The sequence below is a fragment of the Ursus arctos genome, chromosome X, assembly GCF_023065955.2.
Source record: "Ursus arctos isolate Adak ecotype North America chromosome X, UrsArc2.0, whole genome shotgun sequence".
Classification (NCBI taxonomy): domain Eukaryota; kingdom Metazoa; phylum Chordata; class Mammalia; order Carnivora; family Ursidae; genus Ursus; species Ursus arctos.
Window position 1 is genome coordinate 105,462,052 of NC_079873.1, and position 16,181 is coordinate 105,478,232.

A 16,181-nucleotide genomic window follows, 5' to 3' on the forward strand; every position below is an offset into this window, starting at 1 on the left:
AAATGGCTGCCGTGCTCAAGAACCAGGTCCTGTACATACCAACAGGACAAGTTAAATGAAACCAAGAGGCTGGCTCCAGATCTAACAACTACACAGCTGCATGGGAATGGGCCCCAACTCCTTTCCTTATCTGTTAGCACCAGGAGTCATCATGTGAGTGTCCCTCAGGCAGGTGTGAGAGCATGCAGTTATTGGAGCAGATGTGGCCTCCAAGCTGGGAATTCTATCATGTTCAGACTTGGCCACAACACCCCCCCACCCCAACACACACACACCCAGCAAGGTGAGGTGGACACTTTGCAGAGAACAATTTGGATGTTAATGGATATAAAACCATCTCTTAAGAATAGAGGTTTAAATGTGCTGGCTTTAAACAGAAAAAGAGAATAACCTTTAATTAATAGAAAAATAAGAGTATTGAGGAAATCACCAGACACAGACTTCAGATCATGACCATAAGCCAAGTTTACATGTAACCCTTTGCACTTAATAATGTGATTATAGCTCAGTTAAGAATTTAGTATAGATTTAAATTATAATTACTCTACTTTTGGAAATACTTCTTAACTGATAATAACTTGGCTTTGTATAGTATTTTACAAAGCATACAGATCTCATTTACTTATCAAAGCAGATAGATAACGTATGATTTTTGGTGCTATTGTAAATGGAATGGATTCCCTAATTTCTCTTTCTTCAGTCTCATTGTTCGTGTATAGAAATGCAACTGATTTCTGAGCATTGATTTTGTATCCCACCACATTACTGAATTGCTCTATAACTTCTAGTAGTTTGGGGGTGGATTCTTTTGGGTTTTCCATATAGAGTATCATGTCATCTGCAAAGAGAGACAGTTTGACTTCTTCTTTGCCGATTTGGATACCTTTTATCCCTTTTTGTTGTCTGATTGCTGTTGCAAGGACTTCTAGTACTATGTTGAATAATAATGGTGAGAGTGGGCATCCTTCTTGTGTTCCTGATCTTAAGGGAAAGGCTTCCAGCTTTTCCCCACTGAGAATGATATTTGCTGTAGGGTGTTTACCCCAAAGATACAGACATAGTGAAGAGAAGGGCCACATGCACCCCAATGTTCATAGCAGCATTGTCCACAATAGCTAAATCGTGGAAGGAGCCGAGATGCCCTTCAACAGATGACTGGATTAAGAAGATGTGGTCCATATATACAATGGAATATTACTCAGCTATCAAAAAGAATGATTTATCAACATTTGCTGCAACATGGACGGCACTGGAGGAGATAATGCTGAGTGAAATAAGTCAAGCAGAGAAAGACAATTATATTGTTTCACTCATCTATGGAACATAAGAACTGGGAAGATCGGTAGGAGAAGAAAGGGATAAAGAAAGGGGGGTAATCAGAAGGGGGAATGAAGCATGAGAGACTATGGACTCTGAGAAACAAACTGAGGGCTTCAGAGGGGAGAGGGGTGGGGGAATGGGATAGGCTGGTGATGGGTAGTAAGGAGGGCACGTACTGCATGGTGCACTGGGTGTTATACGCAACCAATGAATCATTGAACTTTACATCAAAAAAAAAGGAAAAAAAAGCAGATAGATCTCATTTATGATTTGATTATGACGTACATTCTGCTCTAATTATCCTTACTATTTATAGATAAAGAACCTGAGACTCAAGGAGGCTTCTCCAACATCACACAACTTGTAAAAGGTCAAGCTGAGAAATAAAACCTAAATACTGTAGTTTAAAAATCCCAATCCTATGTGTTTTTTTTTTTTTTAACCAGTACTATACCACAAGACCTCCACACTATTTGCCAAAGATGACGGCAGGCAGTAGGGAGTAGAATCAGCCAAGTAACTTACACAGGGAGAGCAGAGAGCCTTGACTGACTGTGAAAAGGTCTCTTGTAGAGAGCCGAACTGGACACCCTACCTATTACATGACACCACTGGGAACTGCCAACATTACACCATCTTTTATTGACAAAAACGTCAACTGCATATGGCAAAACCTAAATCGAATGTAACCTCCCCCGACAACCTTCCCTATCCTCTTCATTGCTTAACATTTTCCCTTGGCCCTCCTTACCATCTAACCTACTATGTTCTATTGATTTATGTATTATCTTTCTCTTTCACTAGAATGTAAGCTCCAGGCAGTTAAGGATTTTCATTCACTGCTGTGTCCTCAAAGCCTAGAACAGAACTTCCCACTGAGCAGGTGCTAAATATTTGCTGTATGAATAAGTTTCACTGGGACTGGAATGATGAGACTGGCAAGCTAGCTCCTTAGTGGTAGAGAAACCCGATTAACGGCCTGTGATACAATGGTGCACAGGGCTCTTCCCCTGCTCAAGATGGGGTGGGCACGAGGAATGAAGTCAGTATAGAATAGTACCAAGGCTCCAAACAACAAAAGTGTGCTAATTAGAATCATCACACATTTTTATAAAATTCTTTTCCCACCTTTGTACAACATAACTCCTCACTGACACAGTTTCTTTAGTGCTGACAGGTGGAGTCTCCCCAGGGACCAATTCCAGCACTGTAGCAGTTTTTGAGGACTGCAAGCAAATATAAGAGCTACCAGAACCCTTAGAAATGCTTGCCATTTGATTTTCCTGTGTTCTTTACTCTACCTGAGGATGAGAAGATGCTATCTTCATCAACAGTGTTAGGGTTAATCGTCGTAGTCTCCTATTAATTTTTCTCTCCTCTACATTTCAGGTGAAACTGAAGGAAAAAATAGGCTTTCTCTCAATAACGTCCCCAGTCAAGGACTTCCTACTCTTTTGAGTTTTCTCCTTGGAATCCCATACTAGCCACAGCTCCTGAAACTCATGTCCTGACAGGAATGAGCCCAAAGAAAATCTGGGTCCCAATTCCAGCTCTACTGTGCAACTATCTGTGTGAGTTTGGGCAAATTGTATATCCTCTATGACTGTAGTCCGACAGGTCTAAAATCTACCTTATAGATTTGTTTATAAGTTAATAAACATGAAATCCTATCGTGAAAGATAAGGTACAGAATGCATTTGTACTGAGATGATGCTATGATGGGAATTTGAGCCTTACCTCTACATACCACTGGCCAAACTAAACGAGTAGCTAGGTACATCCTTCTGACTCTAGCAGGAGACAGATAGGAGAGGGCTAACCAGTATTCCAGTTTGGGTCTGCACCTCACTAACTTCTGAGTACCTCTTACTTCTTTCTATCTTCAGTGGTCCAAGCAAACAAGACCTTCCACTCCAGTGCATCTGTAGCTTTAATGGAAAATAACCGAATCCTTGAGTCCCCTCCTGAAATGAAAGGTTGTTTAGCCTCAAATCTGAAACATGCAAGGACAAGATATCCTCCATGGAAACAGACTCTTTATTCTAAACATCTCAAATTCCCCTCTTTGTGTTTCTTTCATAAGTACAGACAAAAGCTTTCAAGCCTCTTAGCAAAATGCTTCTTACCTTTCAAAGAACATGTAGAATTACCAAAAAAAAAAAAAAAATCCAGAAGCACTTTTGTCCCTATGGTCCTTATGACTTCTGCACCTGATTACTTTTCTAACCATCCCTCAGTCTATAAAATGGGAGCCAGATTACGAATGACTGCAAACTATGACCCTGACATGCCACAATCTCTTCTCCTTCTTATTATTTAAAAATATCTGAGGACAAGGAACAAGTCTATGACAAAAATAAAGGAATACTAGTTTGCACCGATTTATAACAATATTGCATTATGTTTGAGAGGTCTCATGGCATGGAATGGATTATCATTTTGATAGGATCAATCAATCAGCCGGTCCCTGAGTAGATGTTTGTTTTCTGCTTACTCAATGTGAGGCTCTGTGCCAGACAGGGACAAGGCTGACAGGTCCTCCCTTACAGACCTCAATATAGTGGACGAACCAGGTCCACCAACAATCCATCATGTGAGAGCTGAGGTGGCTGAGAGCAGAGCAGTGACCATGGTGCTGGAGGAGAGGGGAGGGATATGAAAGGGATGGGGGGGCTGGAATTAAACAGAATTTTTTCGTCAGATCCATCAGCTCTGTCCTAAGTGTCATTTTTCCATCTTACTGTCTACATGATAAATAATCCATTGCATAATTTTTGAAGGAACTTTAGTAATATTTTATGTAAGTAGAGAACATATAAAACTATTAGTGCATTCATACACACTGGAATGATAATTTCTTACAGTATTAGAAATGGTTTTAAGCCTAAGAAAACACTTATTTTATATTCTATTTAGATCAGTGGCATTGATGTGGTAGCTGGCTCGCTTCTGCATCAGAATATTTTTCATCCAATTAAACTCTACTTAAAAGTAAAATGTAGGTTTCCTCACTCTCTGAACTCTCACTGTTTGAATATTTGCTATAATGATCTGCTGATTGATAGAAAATTCATTACCCATGTGTTTTGCTGTTACTGTATCTCAGATATTCTCCTGATAGAAGAGTGTCTTGAGTTCATGTTGTTTAAACATGTTGTGTTTTATAAATATCCTCTTCCCCAGATTATTCAGTATAAGGTGTCCTAATAAAGTAGAGAAACTAATGAAGGAAACGGTCAAGCCTAAAAAGCCTAAAAAAGCACAAGCATTACAAGAAAAACCGGGAGTGATAACGCACATTGAGAGAAAATGACTATTAGTCTTAAGCTTGGCCATGCACTGGTCCGGTCCCCAACACCTACAAACCACAAATACAATGCTGAATATTCACAAGAAATTTGAGATTCCACACACAAAAAATTTTTTTTTTTGCTGGTGCAAGCGATCCTGGCATGAGCAGACTTGTCACATTCACACAATTACAAATGCAGTCTTATGTTAGCGAGACTTGTAGGACACCAAGCACATGGAATGCAAACAGACTGCCATGGGGAGCTCTGCTTTCCATCCCAATGCTGTGTGTGTAGCTTCAGACAATGGTTCACAGCCAAACACCTCTGAACTCTCCTGCCAGGAAGGGATGATTCTCCCCCCACTGCTTAGATCCAGACACAGATGAATATCAGACATTTCCTGTTTAACTCATTTCTTCACCAGCTCTTTCTTCCTTACCACCTCCCACCACCAAATAGCAACAGCGACCACAGCCTCCAGCTCCTTCCTCTTACCACCAGACCTCACACAAACATGTCTTTAATCATAAGAAACCTCTTGAAAAATTGTCTTGTTTATTTTATTTTGCTAAGTATTATTGGCATGTGGTGCACATCTTTAATATATTATTTTCCTATTTATTTACATATCCATATACACTGTGATGCAGAAGGTAATCCACTCTTGGTACTCGACACTGCACAGGGTCTAGTATTATGGTTTTCTACACACAGCCAAACCTACTAATGAGTTTATCAACTATTAAATAACTAGATAGTATCACAAACCATTTTTATTTTGCAGAAATCCTTGGTGGATTGTTAAATAGAGGTAAGAAGGGGTTTTAGTGATATCTGGTCAACTGGCATTTTCCTGTGGGTTAGGAATGCATTTTTATTGTTCTCACTCAAAATCATGGAATACTGCCTCCATTCTTTGAAACTTGGTTAACAAATGCTAAGAAACAGATTATATTCACAAAAAGAGGGACACCTAATAGCAGTTGCCACAATGCGTACTTGCTGTTTTTTTTTTAAGATTTTATTTATTTATTTGACAGAGATAGAGACAGCCAACGAGAGAGGGAACACAGGCAGGGGGAGTGGGAGAGGAAGAAGCAGGATCCTAGCAAAGGAACCTGATGTGGGGCTCGATCCCAGAACACCGGGATCACACCCTGAGCCGAAGGCAGACGCTTAACGACTGCGCCACCCAGCGTACTTGCTGTTTTACCATTTAAAAGTATTTCAAGAAAAAGAAGTAATCAAGTACTACTTTTAAATGCATTGTTTTAATTTGAAAGTCATTAAATGTTTGTGTCAGTTAAGCGTGCTCTACTGCCTTTTTAAAAAAATAAAAAGCCAATTATTCGTATTTATAGTCACCTGGAGAAGTAAGATTTATATTAGCTGGGCAAAGGAATTCAGCCTAGTTGATTGCTCTTCTGGATTCAAGTGTTTGTTTTTTTCATTTTAATAGGAAAAATATTTGTAGATATTATTTCTCTCATTTCAGTTTTGTCCAATGAAACAAAATGGAGCCCTAGGTCTCCATCACTTACTTCAACATTAGCCTCTCACCTGCGCTCTGGAGATGCATGTTCCTCATCTGAGTCTTGTATCAGCAGAACCTCTTCCCCGGCTTTCTTTACAGTGAAAAGTTCCTGCAGAAAAACTGGCATTTTAGATACTTAAAATGTACTTATATAGTAAAAATACCCAACACATTTGTATAGCATGTAGTAAATTTGGAAGCAATCTCATATCCAGTATCACAGCTAGTCTGCATAGAAATGTGAGAAAGGCACGTGATTTTACAGATGTGAAAACTGAGAATTATAGAGATGTAACGATCTGGCCCAAGATGCACAGCTAGTAGATTCAAGATCAAAGTAGATCCATCTCCCAGTTGTATTCTGAGTTCACTGCTCTGCCCACTGTGCTACACAGTGAAACTGTGAAAACATCTTCCTTCAAAAAGCCCTCTGTGCTCACAAGATTTGTTCTCCAAAGTGACTACTAATATGGAACAAATATCCTAGAAACCCAGAGAAAAACTGCAGTAGATCACAAATAAGGATCCTTGTGCCATGAGGGGGCCTAGGGTGAGGGAAGTGTGCCAAATGAGATTTTTTTTTTTTGCAGGAGGAGTAGATTTGGGGGTGACCCCCCAAAATGGGATGTCTGCCTTCTCTTGGCAAATATGAGAGTTCAAATCCCAGAGAGCTGCCAGAGAGACATAATGATTGGGGCAGTCAGACCAAGCAATTTCCTTCAATTGCTTTTCTCTCTGCCACTTTTCTCACGGTCTTAATTCTGAAAAAATGATGATATACATCACTGCTCTACAACTGAATGTAAAGGGGTCCTTCACAGTTTTCAAAATGTGGTCAAAGTCCGCATTCTAAACCAGAGAGGAAAAGTAAAGCAGGTCTTTTGCCCTCTCTGGATCCTAATGATCACAATAATAATGATAATGATGATTATTTACTTTTTCTTCCTTCCCAAGTATTTACCATGCATAAGGTGCCATCCTATTCACTCTTCACAACAATCCTAAAAGGAGGTTCTAGTCTCACCATTTATAGAAAAAGAAACTGAAGCTACAAGACAGAAGTGACTAGGATGAGGTCCTGCAGCTGGTCTGGATCCAGAGGCCTCTCTCACAGGGCAGCTGGATGTGTTGTATGTCACACTCCATCATGTTACCGTGGCTCTTGATTTGTCCCCTCCACTCCCATATTGCCCAATCCATAGTGTCCCTGTCTTGTGCAAGTCAGTTAGTGGCACCTCCATTCACTGAGCTGCTCAGGCCTAAAAGCTAGGAGTTGTTTTTCTCTCTTCTCCCACAACAGCAAGGACTTTGTGCCCTGTCTCCCAGTAATAACCCAAATCTGTGTACTTCTATCTCCATCATTCCAATCCTAGCCAAGCCCCATCACCCCTCATAGCACTGCTCTTGTCTCTGCTCTTATTCCCCCCGATTCCATTTCCCACTCAGCAGCCAGCTTAATCTTTTAAAAACAAAAACAGTGAAGTCAGATCACGTCATCTTGCTTTCCACTCCACTTGAGTAAAACTCAAACTCATGATCATGGTTTTCAAATTTCTCCATAACCTGGTCTCTGTCTACCTCTTATACCTTATTTTCTCCTACTCCTTCCCTCTTCCACCTTCTTATAGTCACATAACAACAGTATTTGTTCCTTGGAACCCTCCAAGCTAGTTACTACCTCAGGACTATTACAGCTGCTGAACCCTCTACATGGATTGTCTTCCTTTCTTGGCTGGGTCGACAACACCATTGCAGGTTCAAAAGACAGGTCATCAGAGGAAGACCTTCTGTGACCACTCTGTCTGAACTCCCTTTTCCCAGTCATTAGCATATGATTGTTTCATCATCCCTGTGGCACTTTTCAGTATTACCTGTCTATTGTCTATTTCCCATAATATTACCCCAGGACCTAGCAGAGCACCTGGCACATCATAGGTGCTTACTTAATATGTCACTTAGTGAATAAATTCATTGAACTTGAATCTATCCAATGAATTCTAAAGACTGACTTTTCTTTTTAGAGACAGAATGTGGGAGTGCTGTATTAGTAGAACACTAAGTGAGCAATGGTGGAGGGTGTGGGGGAGAGCTGCCTCAAAACTCACCTCGTAACAGAAACCTTCCTTTATCCACCTGCCAAAATGATCACTTCTCCTTAATATGTCCCACCCCCAGCCCCCGTATACCTCTTTCATACCACACCAAAACCAATTGTAAATGGTTGTACATCTCTTTGGGGTGTGCTGAAATCTCCACTGACATGCTCACCTTCTGAAACGCAGGAGCTGATCTTTCCTTATTCACATATCTTACTTAGCACAACCCCCTGCCCACATCGGGTTCCTCAGCAATGCTGTCCAGTAGCTGAGGGACCAAAGGGGACATAGCCTTTCAAAGGAAACACACAATGCCACAGTAGGGAAAGCACACACACAACATACTCACCCGTAGGGTCTGATCCCTAAGGACACAAATGGACCCCACCATATAAAACCGATCCTCCAGAGGAAGATATGTAGGAGACGATTCAGCATAGGAGCGGCTGGGGAAGAAGCTACTGAAGAGCACCAAAGGCTCTAAGGAAAACAGAAACACACATGTGACAATCAAACGGAAAGGCAGGCTGGCTACACAAGATACACCTGCCACATCAGTGGGCTGTTTGTCAGCCCACTGACAATTTTCAGAATTCCAAGCCATAGATATTTCCTGCCGCCCTTCTATACCGGCTACCCTCCTCACCTAGGTCTCCAACAAAATATGAAGAAGTCATTACTGAGAAGTAGCTGTTGTGATTTCAGGGTGATACTCAGCCTTGTGGTCTTACTCTGTGGATGGATGTTATAGTCTCCAAAAGAAATTTAGCTCCCCTCTTTTATACAGTTCACATGGGTATTAAATATGTGTGTAATTTGTGTGTGTATGTAGTCAAGTAAGTTTTTTAAAAGTATCTGACCTTTAATCTCCAAGACATATGACAAACATATCAGAAGACTATTGTGTGAGCTAATTTTCATTATTTATTTACTCATTCGTTCATTCATTCATTCGGTATATTTTCAGACCTCAGTGGCAAAGAACTGAGTTAATTACACTCTTAGTTCATGGCATATAATGAACACAGATAAAGTCCTCACTCTTGTTTTTCTTTCTGCCTCTTCTCCACCCACAGGCACCCATTACCATCTATGACCTTTAATATATAAACTTGTAAAATATGTAGTCTGGTTTTATCTATGTGTTTACCATTTACAAAGGTGGCATTGCGCTATAGATCTCATTCTGTTTCTTACGTTTTTTTAACGTACTGTATTTTTAATCAACATATGATTTAATCATGTTATAGTATGTATATCTAGAGGTCACTGCTTTCAATGTTTTCCATATTGTATATTTCCCACATTTTACTTATCCATTTCCCTAACGATGCACACTTAGGCTATCTCCAACTCCCTCCTACCACAAACAACACTATGACATACATAGTACATGTCCCCTTAGACACAGATCTCTCTGCAAGTTTGCCTCTGGTATATTTCTACCCAGTGATGGGATTGCTGAGTCATAGAATAATTAACATAATTTAAGTTCACTCTGTTTTTCAGGAATGTTTCATGAGTTTACATTCCTCTCAATACTGTATTAGTGTTTTAATTCTCACTTCTTCACCAATATTTGCTTATTATTCACACTTCCTGATTGCTGTCATTCTGATGGATGTACAGTGTTATCTCACTGGTTTTTAAATTTTTCATTCTTTGCTTGCTAGTGAGTTTAAGCATCCTTTTACACATTTGTTGGGCCATTTACCTCTGGTTCAAGCCCTAGATGTCTTAATGGCCCAAATCGATGTTTATGTTAATTTCTCAGCCTATAGTTCCTGAAACCTTTAAATTTATAAATTTGGACCCCATAGCCACGCAACACAGATTTGGGGTTTGATTTCTTGTAAAAGAGCCATTCTTATTAGCTCAATCCACCATGTTACCGTGTGGCCCTACCTTGTAAGTTGCACTGTATTTTTAAACTGAATATGTAATACACTTTTTAAGAATAGAAGAAATGCAACAAGGATTAGAATTTTATAACTTACATTAGATATTTCTGTAAAAAGTATTCCATTTTTCAAAGGAGTTTCCCCTATTTCCCTCTCTTTTCTACCTTCCTCAAAGCAATAAACAGTAATTACAACTCTCATAAGTAAGCTGCTCCATCGTACTGGACAGTAATTATATCTTTATGTTTCAAGTCCTCATCATCTCCAAACACCTCTTTTCCTTTCACTGCACAGTCTCGCTGCACTGTTTCACAGTAACATTGCACTCTGCTCAAATTCAAAGAGCCTGAACAAAAAAGCTAGAGGCCCAAGGATTTGGGGATACCGATTTAGTAGCAGTGTCTACTAGCACAAACTTTCTATTTATTCATAACTTCGAGAACAGAAATGAAAGCTACTTTCATGAACAAGGAACTGAGGAATGAGATCATTGAATATAACTAAATGCATTTTAAATATGGTATCATGTATTTTCCGATTAGTGTCAGGTAAGTATCTAAGCTATCTATCCCAAATTCTGGTTTCAGAGAAAAAGGATAGAGACAATTACAAGCAAGGTGCTTCATATTATCAGGTTCATTTTTAAAACAATGAAATCCTTTGGAACAATCACTTTACTCTTTCTTTTTATCAGAGATTTCCTTTGGTCCTTTTGTTGGTAATCCATTAATGTCTGCACCCTTATTGTCTACTTTGCCTTTTTTTTTTCAAGGGATTCTTTTTTAAAAGTTTGATTAATGTCTATAACCAAAACCTGTGCTCATAGGGATATCAGAGAATGTGAGAGAACCAACAGTAGAAGGGCGTTTATGTTAGCAATGAAGGGCTAGGTTTCGCATTAACTTCATCTAAATCAGATTAAAAACTTAACTGCTTACCAGTTGAAATATCTTTTACTGTCAGGATGAATTTCACATATTCATAAGTAGGTCTGCTATCATGTTCAACATTTCCTCTCCTTAAATGACAGCAAAAATCAATATGTTTTCCCACTAAGAAAAAAAAACAGATACAAAACTAGTTTACAATTGTACGTTACCATATTCTGCAGGATTATTTCATAGGACTATTTTCTTATTTAGAACAGATTTTACAAAAATATTTTCTTTCCAGGAATATTAGCACTTGCCTAACTATCTATGTTGTATCTGTAGAGTGGAGTACCAGCTAGCACATTATTTAAATAACATTTATGCAATTATACAAAAGCTGAAATAATCAGGATTCAGGATAAAGAGCAAGATTTAATGGAGGAGAAATTTTTTAATACTGGAAATATAATTTGTGAATTATATTAATATATAATCAGCAGCTATATTGGCCCTAATGTTTTTATTTTTATTACTCCTCTGAGTGACTGTTACCTGTCTTTTAAAATCTAAGAACTTACAATTGAGAAAAAACAATCTGTACCTGAGTTTGACAAAGGAAGTTTGAGAGCAATCTTTCGGTAAACTTCGTTTTTCTCATGATCAGGCAGAAGACTTAATAACTTTTTACCCACGATCTCATCCTTGAGAAAGAGAGAAAATATTTTTTGTTACATGTGCTACTAATGCTCACTTCCTCTACCTCCTTCCCTCCAGGAAGCTTATCATCTGCTCCCTCTTAGCCATCTCGTGGTCATACTATTATACCTCTACAAGTCCCAGTTTACATTATCCCACTCTGTTCCCATTACCTCCTACTTTCCAGTACACTCATGCAAGTACCCCACCTCCCCAATAGTTATTTCACACACTGAGACCTCCAGTCCATTTTCACTGGGCATTGTATCTCCTGCAAATTGTCACAGCCCTCCTTACCCAGCTCAGATTCCTTGGTGGATCATTTTAATCACTCCCATGTTCTCTTTCTCTCTGACATATCTGCCTGGGAAAATCCCAACTCTGGTTAATTTCAATTCTTCATCTACCTTATATTGTCACCCAAGCAACTGCATGCTTATGGCAAAAAACCCACAACCATGCTGTATATTATTTTAAATGGGCACTCAGATCTGTCTGGAAATCGTTCTACATTTCCCTAGACAATTCACTCTCCTACTCTTCAGTGTGACCATGACTTTCCTTTTCCTCCTTCTTCAAACCTCCAACCCTCCCTCATCCTCCTCATATTCAGCTGGGGATCTTGTTTCTTATTGCTATTAAAAGCAAAGGGTAAAAGAAACGTCAGTATCTTCCTGCCATCAAATCTACCAACCTATCTGTTCCTGTGGCTAGAGACCTACTTTTTCTCCTATTCCAATGAATAAGCTTTCAACGAAGACTAGTGCACTGCCTCTCATCCTCTTGCAACTAGTCAAGGACATCATTCCAGAAATTTCCCCCTGTTCCCCACAGCATTGAGCTTTCCCTCTCTACCAGGTCTTTCCATAGCATGCAAATGCTTTATCAGAGATGCTATAATATCAGTCATCTTAAAAAGAAAAACAACACAAAATTCCCAAAATCCAAAACCTTCTTTGACCCTACACTCTCTCCCCCAGGTCTTCTCTAGTCTACTTCAGAACAAAAATCTTTGAAAGGAACTATACTTGCTGCCTCTCATTTCTTTAGCTCTCACTCTCCCTTGAAACCATACTAATCAGATTTTTACCCTAACCACTCCACTTTTGTCAGGGTCACCAATGACCTTCACATTGCCAAATCCAATGGTCAATTCTCAACTCTAATCTTACCTGACGTCGTAGCATTCGACACAACGAATCCCTCCTACTTCTTGAAACACTTTGTTTACTTGGCTTCCAGGATACCATACAAATATGATATCCTTCTGCTTCAAAGGCTATGCCTTCAGTTTTCTTTGCTGGACCTTTCTCCTCTCTCTGACTACTAGTCATTGGGCCGCTTTTACTGTACTGCTCCCTGGCTGGTCTCTTCCAGTTCTAGCTCATTAAATACCATCCATCTTCCCACCTTCGGTCCAGACTTCTCTCTGAACTCTTCTAGATAACTTAGATGTCTACCAGTTTTAAGATATCCAAAACCCTACTTGGATCTTTTCCCTCACAAAACATGCTCCTCCCTCAGTCTTCTGCATTTCAGTAAAAGGCACTACCATTTACCCACATGCTTGTCCTTGACTTGCCTTTTTCCTCTTAAACCCCAAACCCAGTCCATCAGCAAACTCTGTTGGGTAATACAGTCAAAATACAGGCAGAATCAGTCCACTTTTCACCACATGGGCTAAACCATTATCCCTAGATTGGAGTACCACAAACAGCTTTAACTGGTCTCTCTGCATCTATTTTTACCACACCCCAGCTCCCACTCCATTCTTCACAGAGCAGCTACAGTGTTTCATTTAAAACATTATGTCAGATCAAGTTATTCCTCTAACATTTTCCACCAGCTACCTAAGTTATTCAAAGTAAAAGCCAAAGTACTTGTTCATTTCCAAATACACCAAGCAAATAGTCACCTTGGGGCCCTTAAACTTGCTCTTCATTCAGTGTGAAACATTGTTTCCCAGATATTTATAATGAAGCTCTCCCTTACTTCATTCAACTCTCTACTCAAAAGTATTTTAAATTTTTTCCCATAGCATACTCATCACTACCTGACATTATAGTATGTTTACCTGTTGATTATCTGTTTCCCTCAGTAAAATGTAAATCACATTAGAACAGAGACCTTGGCTGTCTTATTCACTGTGCATCCTCAACACCTAGAGCACAGCTTGGCACATGTGAGCACTCAATAAATGTTGGTTAAATGAATGAATAATGCTGTACCAGGTAGCTGAAATATGGTGACACATGGATAAATTGAATATCAGGCATTAAGTTAAGTAATGAGTTTTTAATGTGAGAGGAACAAAGTAATAAAGTATTCTTTGTAGCTGAATAATGATTTTGGGTGATGAACCACAAGTTCAAATAATTTTTTGCTGATTAATATTAATAATGTACAGTCAAAATTCAGAAATATATTTTTGTGGCCCATTCGTAGTAGCCAGCTTATGAGTTAGCCAATGCTCAAATTAGCAGATGGATCCTGTCTCAATCAAGAAAAAGCATGTCTCGATTCAGGGCAGAAATATTACCTTAATTTAGCAAACAAAACATTATGAAATTAACAGGCAATAAATTTCTGACAATGAAAGTCACTCAATAAGAAATTTACTTCCCAAAAGAAATATAGATATTCTTCATTAAACTTAACTTTTTCAACAAGAATTATTTTATTGGTTTAGTTATAAAATAAACTTTAGGTACCAAACCAAGTTACCCCTGGTCAGTGGAGACCACTCATTCATTCGTTTGTCTAACACATGATTAACAACTGCTCTATGCCAGATACTGTGCTAGGTACATTCACACAAACTAGCTTACATAATGCCCTGTAAGAAGAAGAACTATGCCCTATTTTGTTCATGAGAAAATTATCAATTTCTTTCTTTACTGAGTACTTATGAGGGTTAAAAATGATGATCCTGACATGAATTCTAATTTTAACGAATACATAGTTCAATAAGGCAGATGAGACAGACACAAAATGATGATGCCATGTATACAATAAGACCGTAACAGGAGGTACAAAGTGCCATGGTTCACCAGTTCTTTCATTAGTAGAAGAATAAAGGATAGCACTGACACATAAAAGAATTCAAAGTGAGCAGTCTTTTGATAGTATACGTTCCCTTGGATGGAAATACTGGCAATTAGTTTCTTATTAATTAACTACATTCTTTAAGGAACGTGATAGTGACAATTAATGCCCTATAATTGACCACCAACTAAAAAAAGTGAATGCAACAATCATTCCAGCGATCCTGCTCCATAGTTAGATAAAGGGCAGAGATGTGAAAACATTATCAACACCATGCTATTTTTGTAAATCTTTGGCATTTGCTCTTCTTATTACACAAGGCAGAAAGATCAAGGCACTCAAAGCTTAATGAAGCAAGGATAAATACCAGTGAAAAGTTAAGGAGGTTTCTCAAAAGCCAAGTTTGCAAATACCTATTAGTTGTCCCACGAATATTAGTATGGTGAGCCTCAGTCGTGTCAAAAAAAAGTAAAGGAATTTACTCCACTCCATGACATTTACTGAAAATCCAGGCAAGAAATATCTTTTTGTTGGCATAGACATTCACATTAAACGTGCTTTAGAAAATTGTTCAACTGTATAGGGCACAGGGAAGGATAAGAGCCTCTGCACAAAATTCAGACTGCACTTTGAATCAAACAAGACTCATCACTAGTAACTCTCTACTACACTGTAAGCTTCGCAGGAAGAATAGAGCAAATCTCATCACAATTATCATGAACTAACCATATACCTGTGTTCAAAACCTGCTAAAGTTTCTTAAAAACTCAATGCTGAGAAACTCCTTCCATGAGGAAATACGTGTTTGAAAATTTTCATTTGCTTAAAAATTGTAAGAGAACAAATACATGTAAATTCCCAGTTTTAATTTTTTTGTGGGGGGTGTGATGAAGTGGGGTGAGTAGGAGGGCAAGCTGTTCAGAACTACAAGTTAGTACTACGAGTGACTGCCAGTTTTGCCACAGGAAAAGACTGTCAAAGAAAATAAATGATTGGGAAAATATGATGGCAGATTTTAGATATAAATTTAATACCATGATGATGATATAAAGCCATCGTTCTAGTCATGATTGTATGTGTTACAATGCCATACCTTGGACTCCTCACATCTTTTTGTCACACCCCCATCTAATCCATCAACAAAACTTATTTTACCTACAAAACACTGATGACTTCCACGTCCACCTTGATACCCATCACCATCTAATTGCCTGGACTATTGCAATAGCTTTACAAGTTGGCTCTCTACCTTTCATGCCTGCCCCCATAGCCTACTCTTTTGTTTTTTTTTTTTTTTAGTTCCAGTAGAGTTAACATCCAGTGTTATCTTAGTTTCAGGTGTATGATATAATGATTCACCACTTCCATACAACACTTGGTGCTCATCACAAGTGCCGTCCTTAATCCCCATCACCTGTTTTACC

The 16,181-nt window shown here is 38.9% G+C and overlaps 1 protein-coding gene across 1 annotated transcript in view; it reads right to left on the minus strand.

Annotated features, from left to right (window-relative positions):
- PASD1 (PAS domain containing repressor 1) overlaps positions 1–16,181 on the minus strand; it is a 56,802-nt gene that overhangs the window by 29,398 nt on the left and 11,223 nt on the right. Inside the window, exons 4-7 of the mRNA XM_057306609.1 lie at positions 11,609–11,717; positions 11,083–11,196; positions 8,593–8,723; positions 6,174–6,256 (exon numbers count right to left, since the gene is read on the minus strand). Coding sequence (XP_057162592.1) covers positions 6,174–6,256; positions 8,593–8,723; positions 11,083–11,196; positions 11,609–11,717 — 437 coding nt within the window. The remainder of the gene's footprint in view (positions 1–6,173; positions 6,257–8,592; positions 8,724–11,082; positions 11,197–11,608; positions 11,718–16,181) is intronic.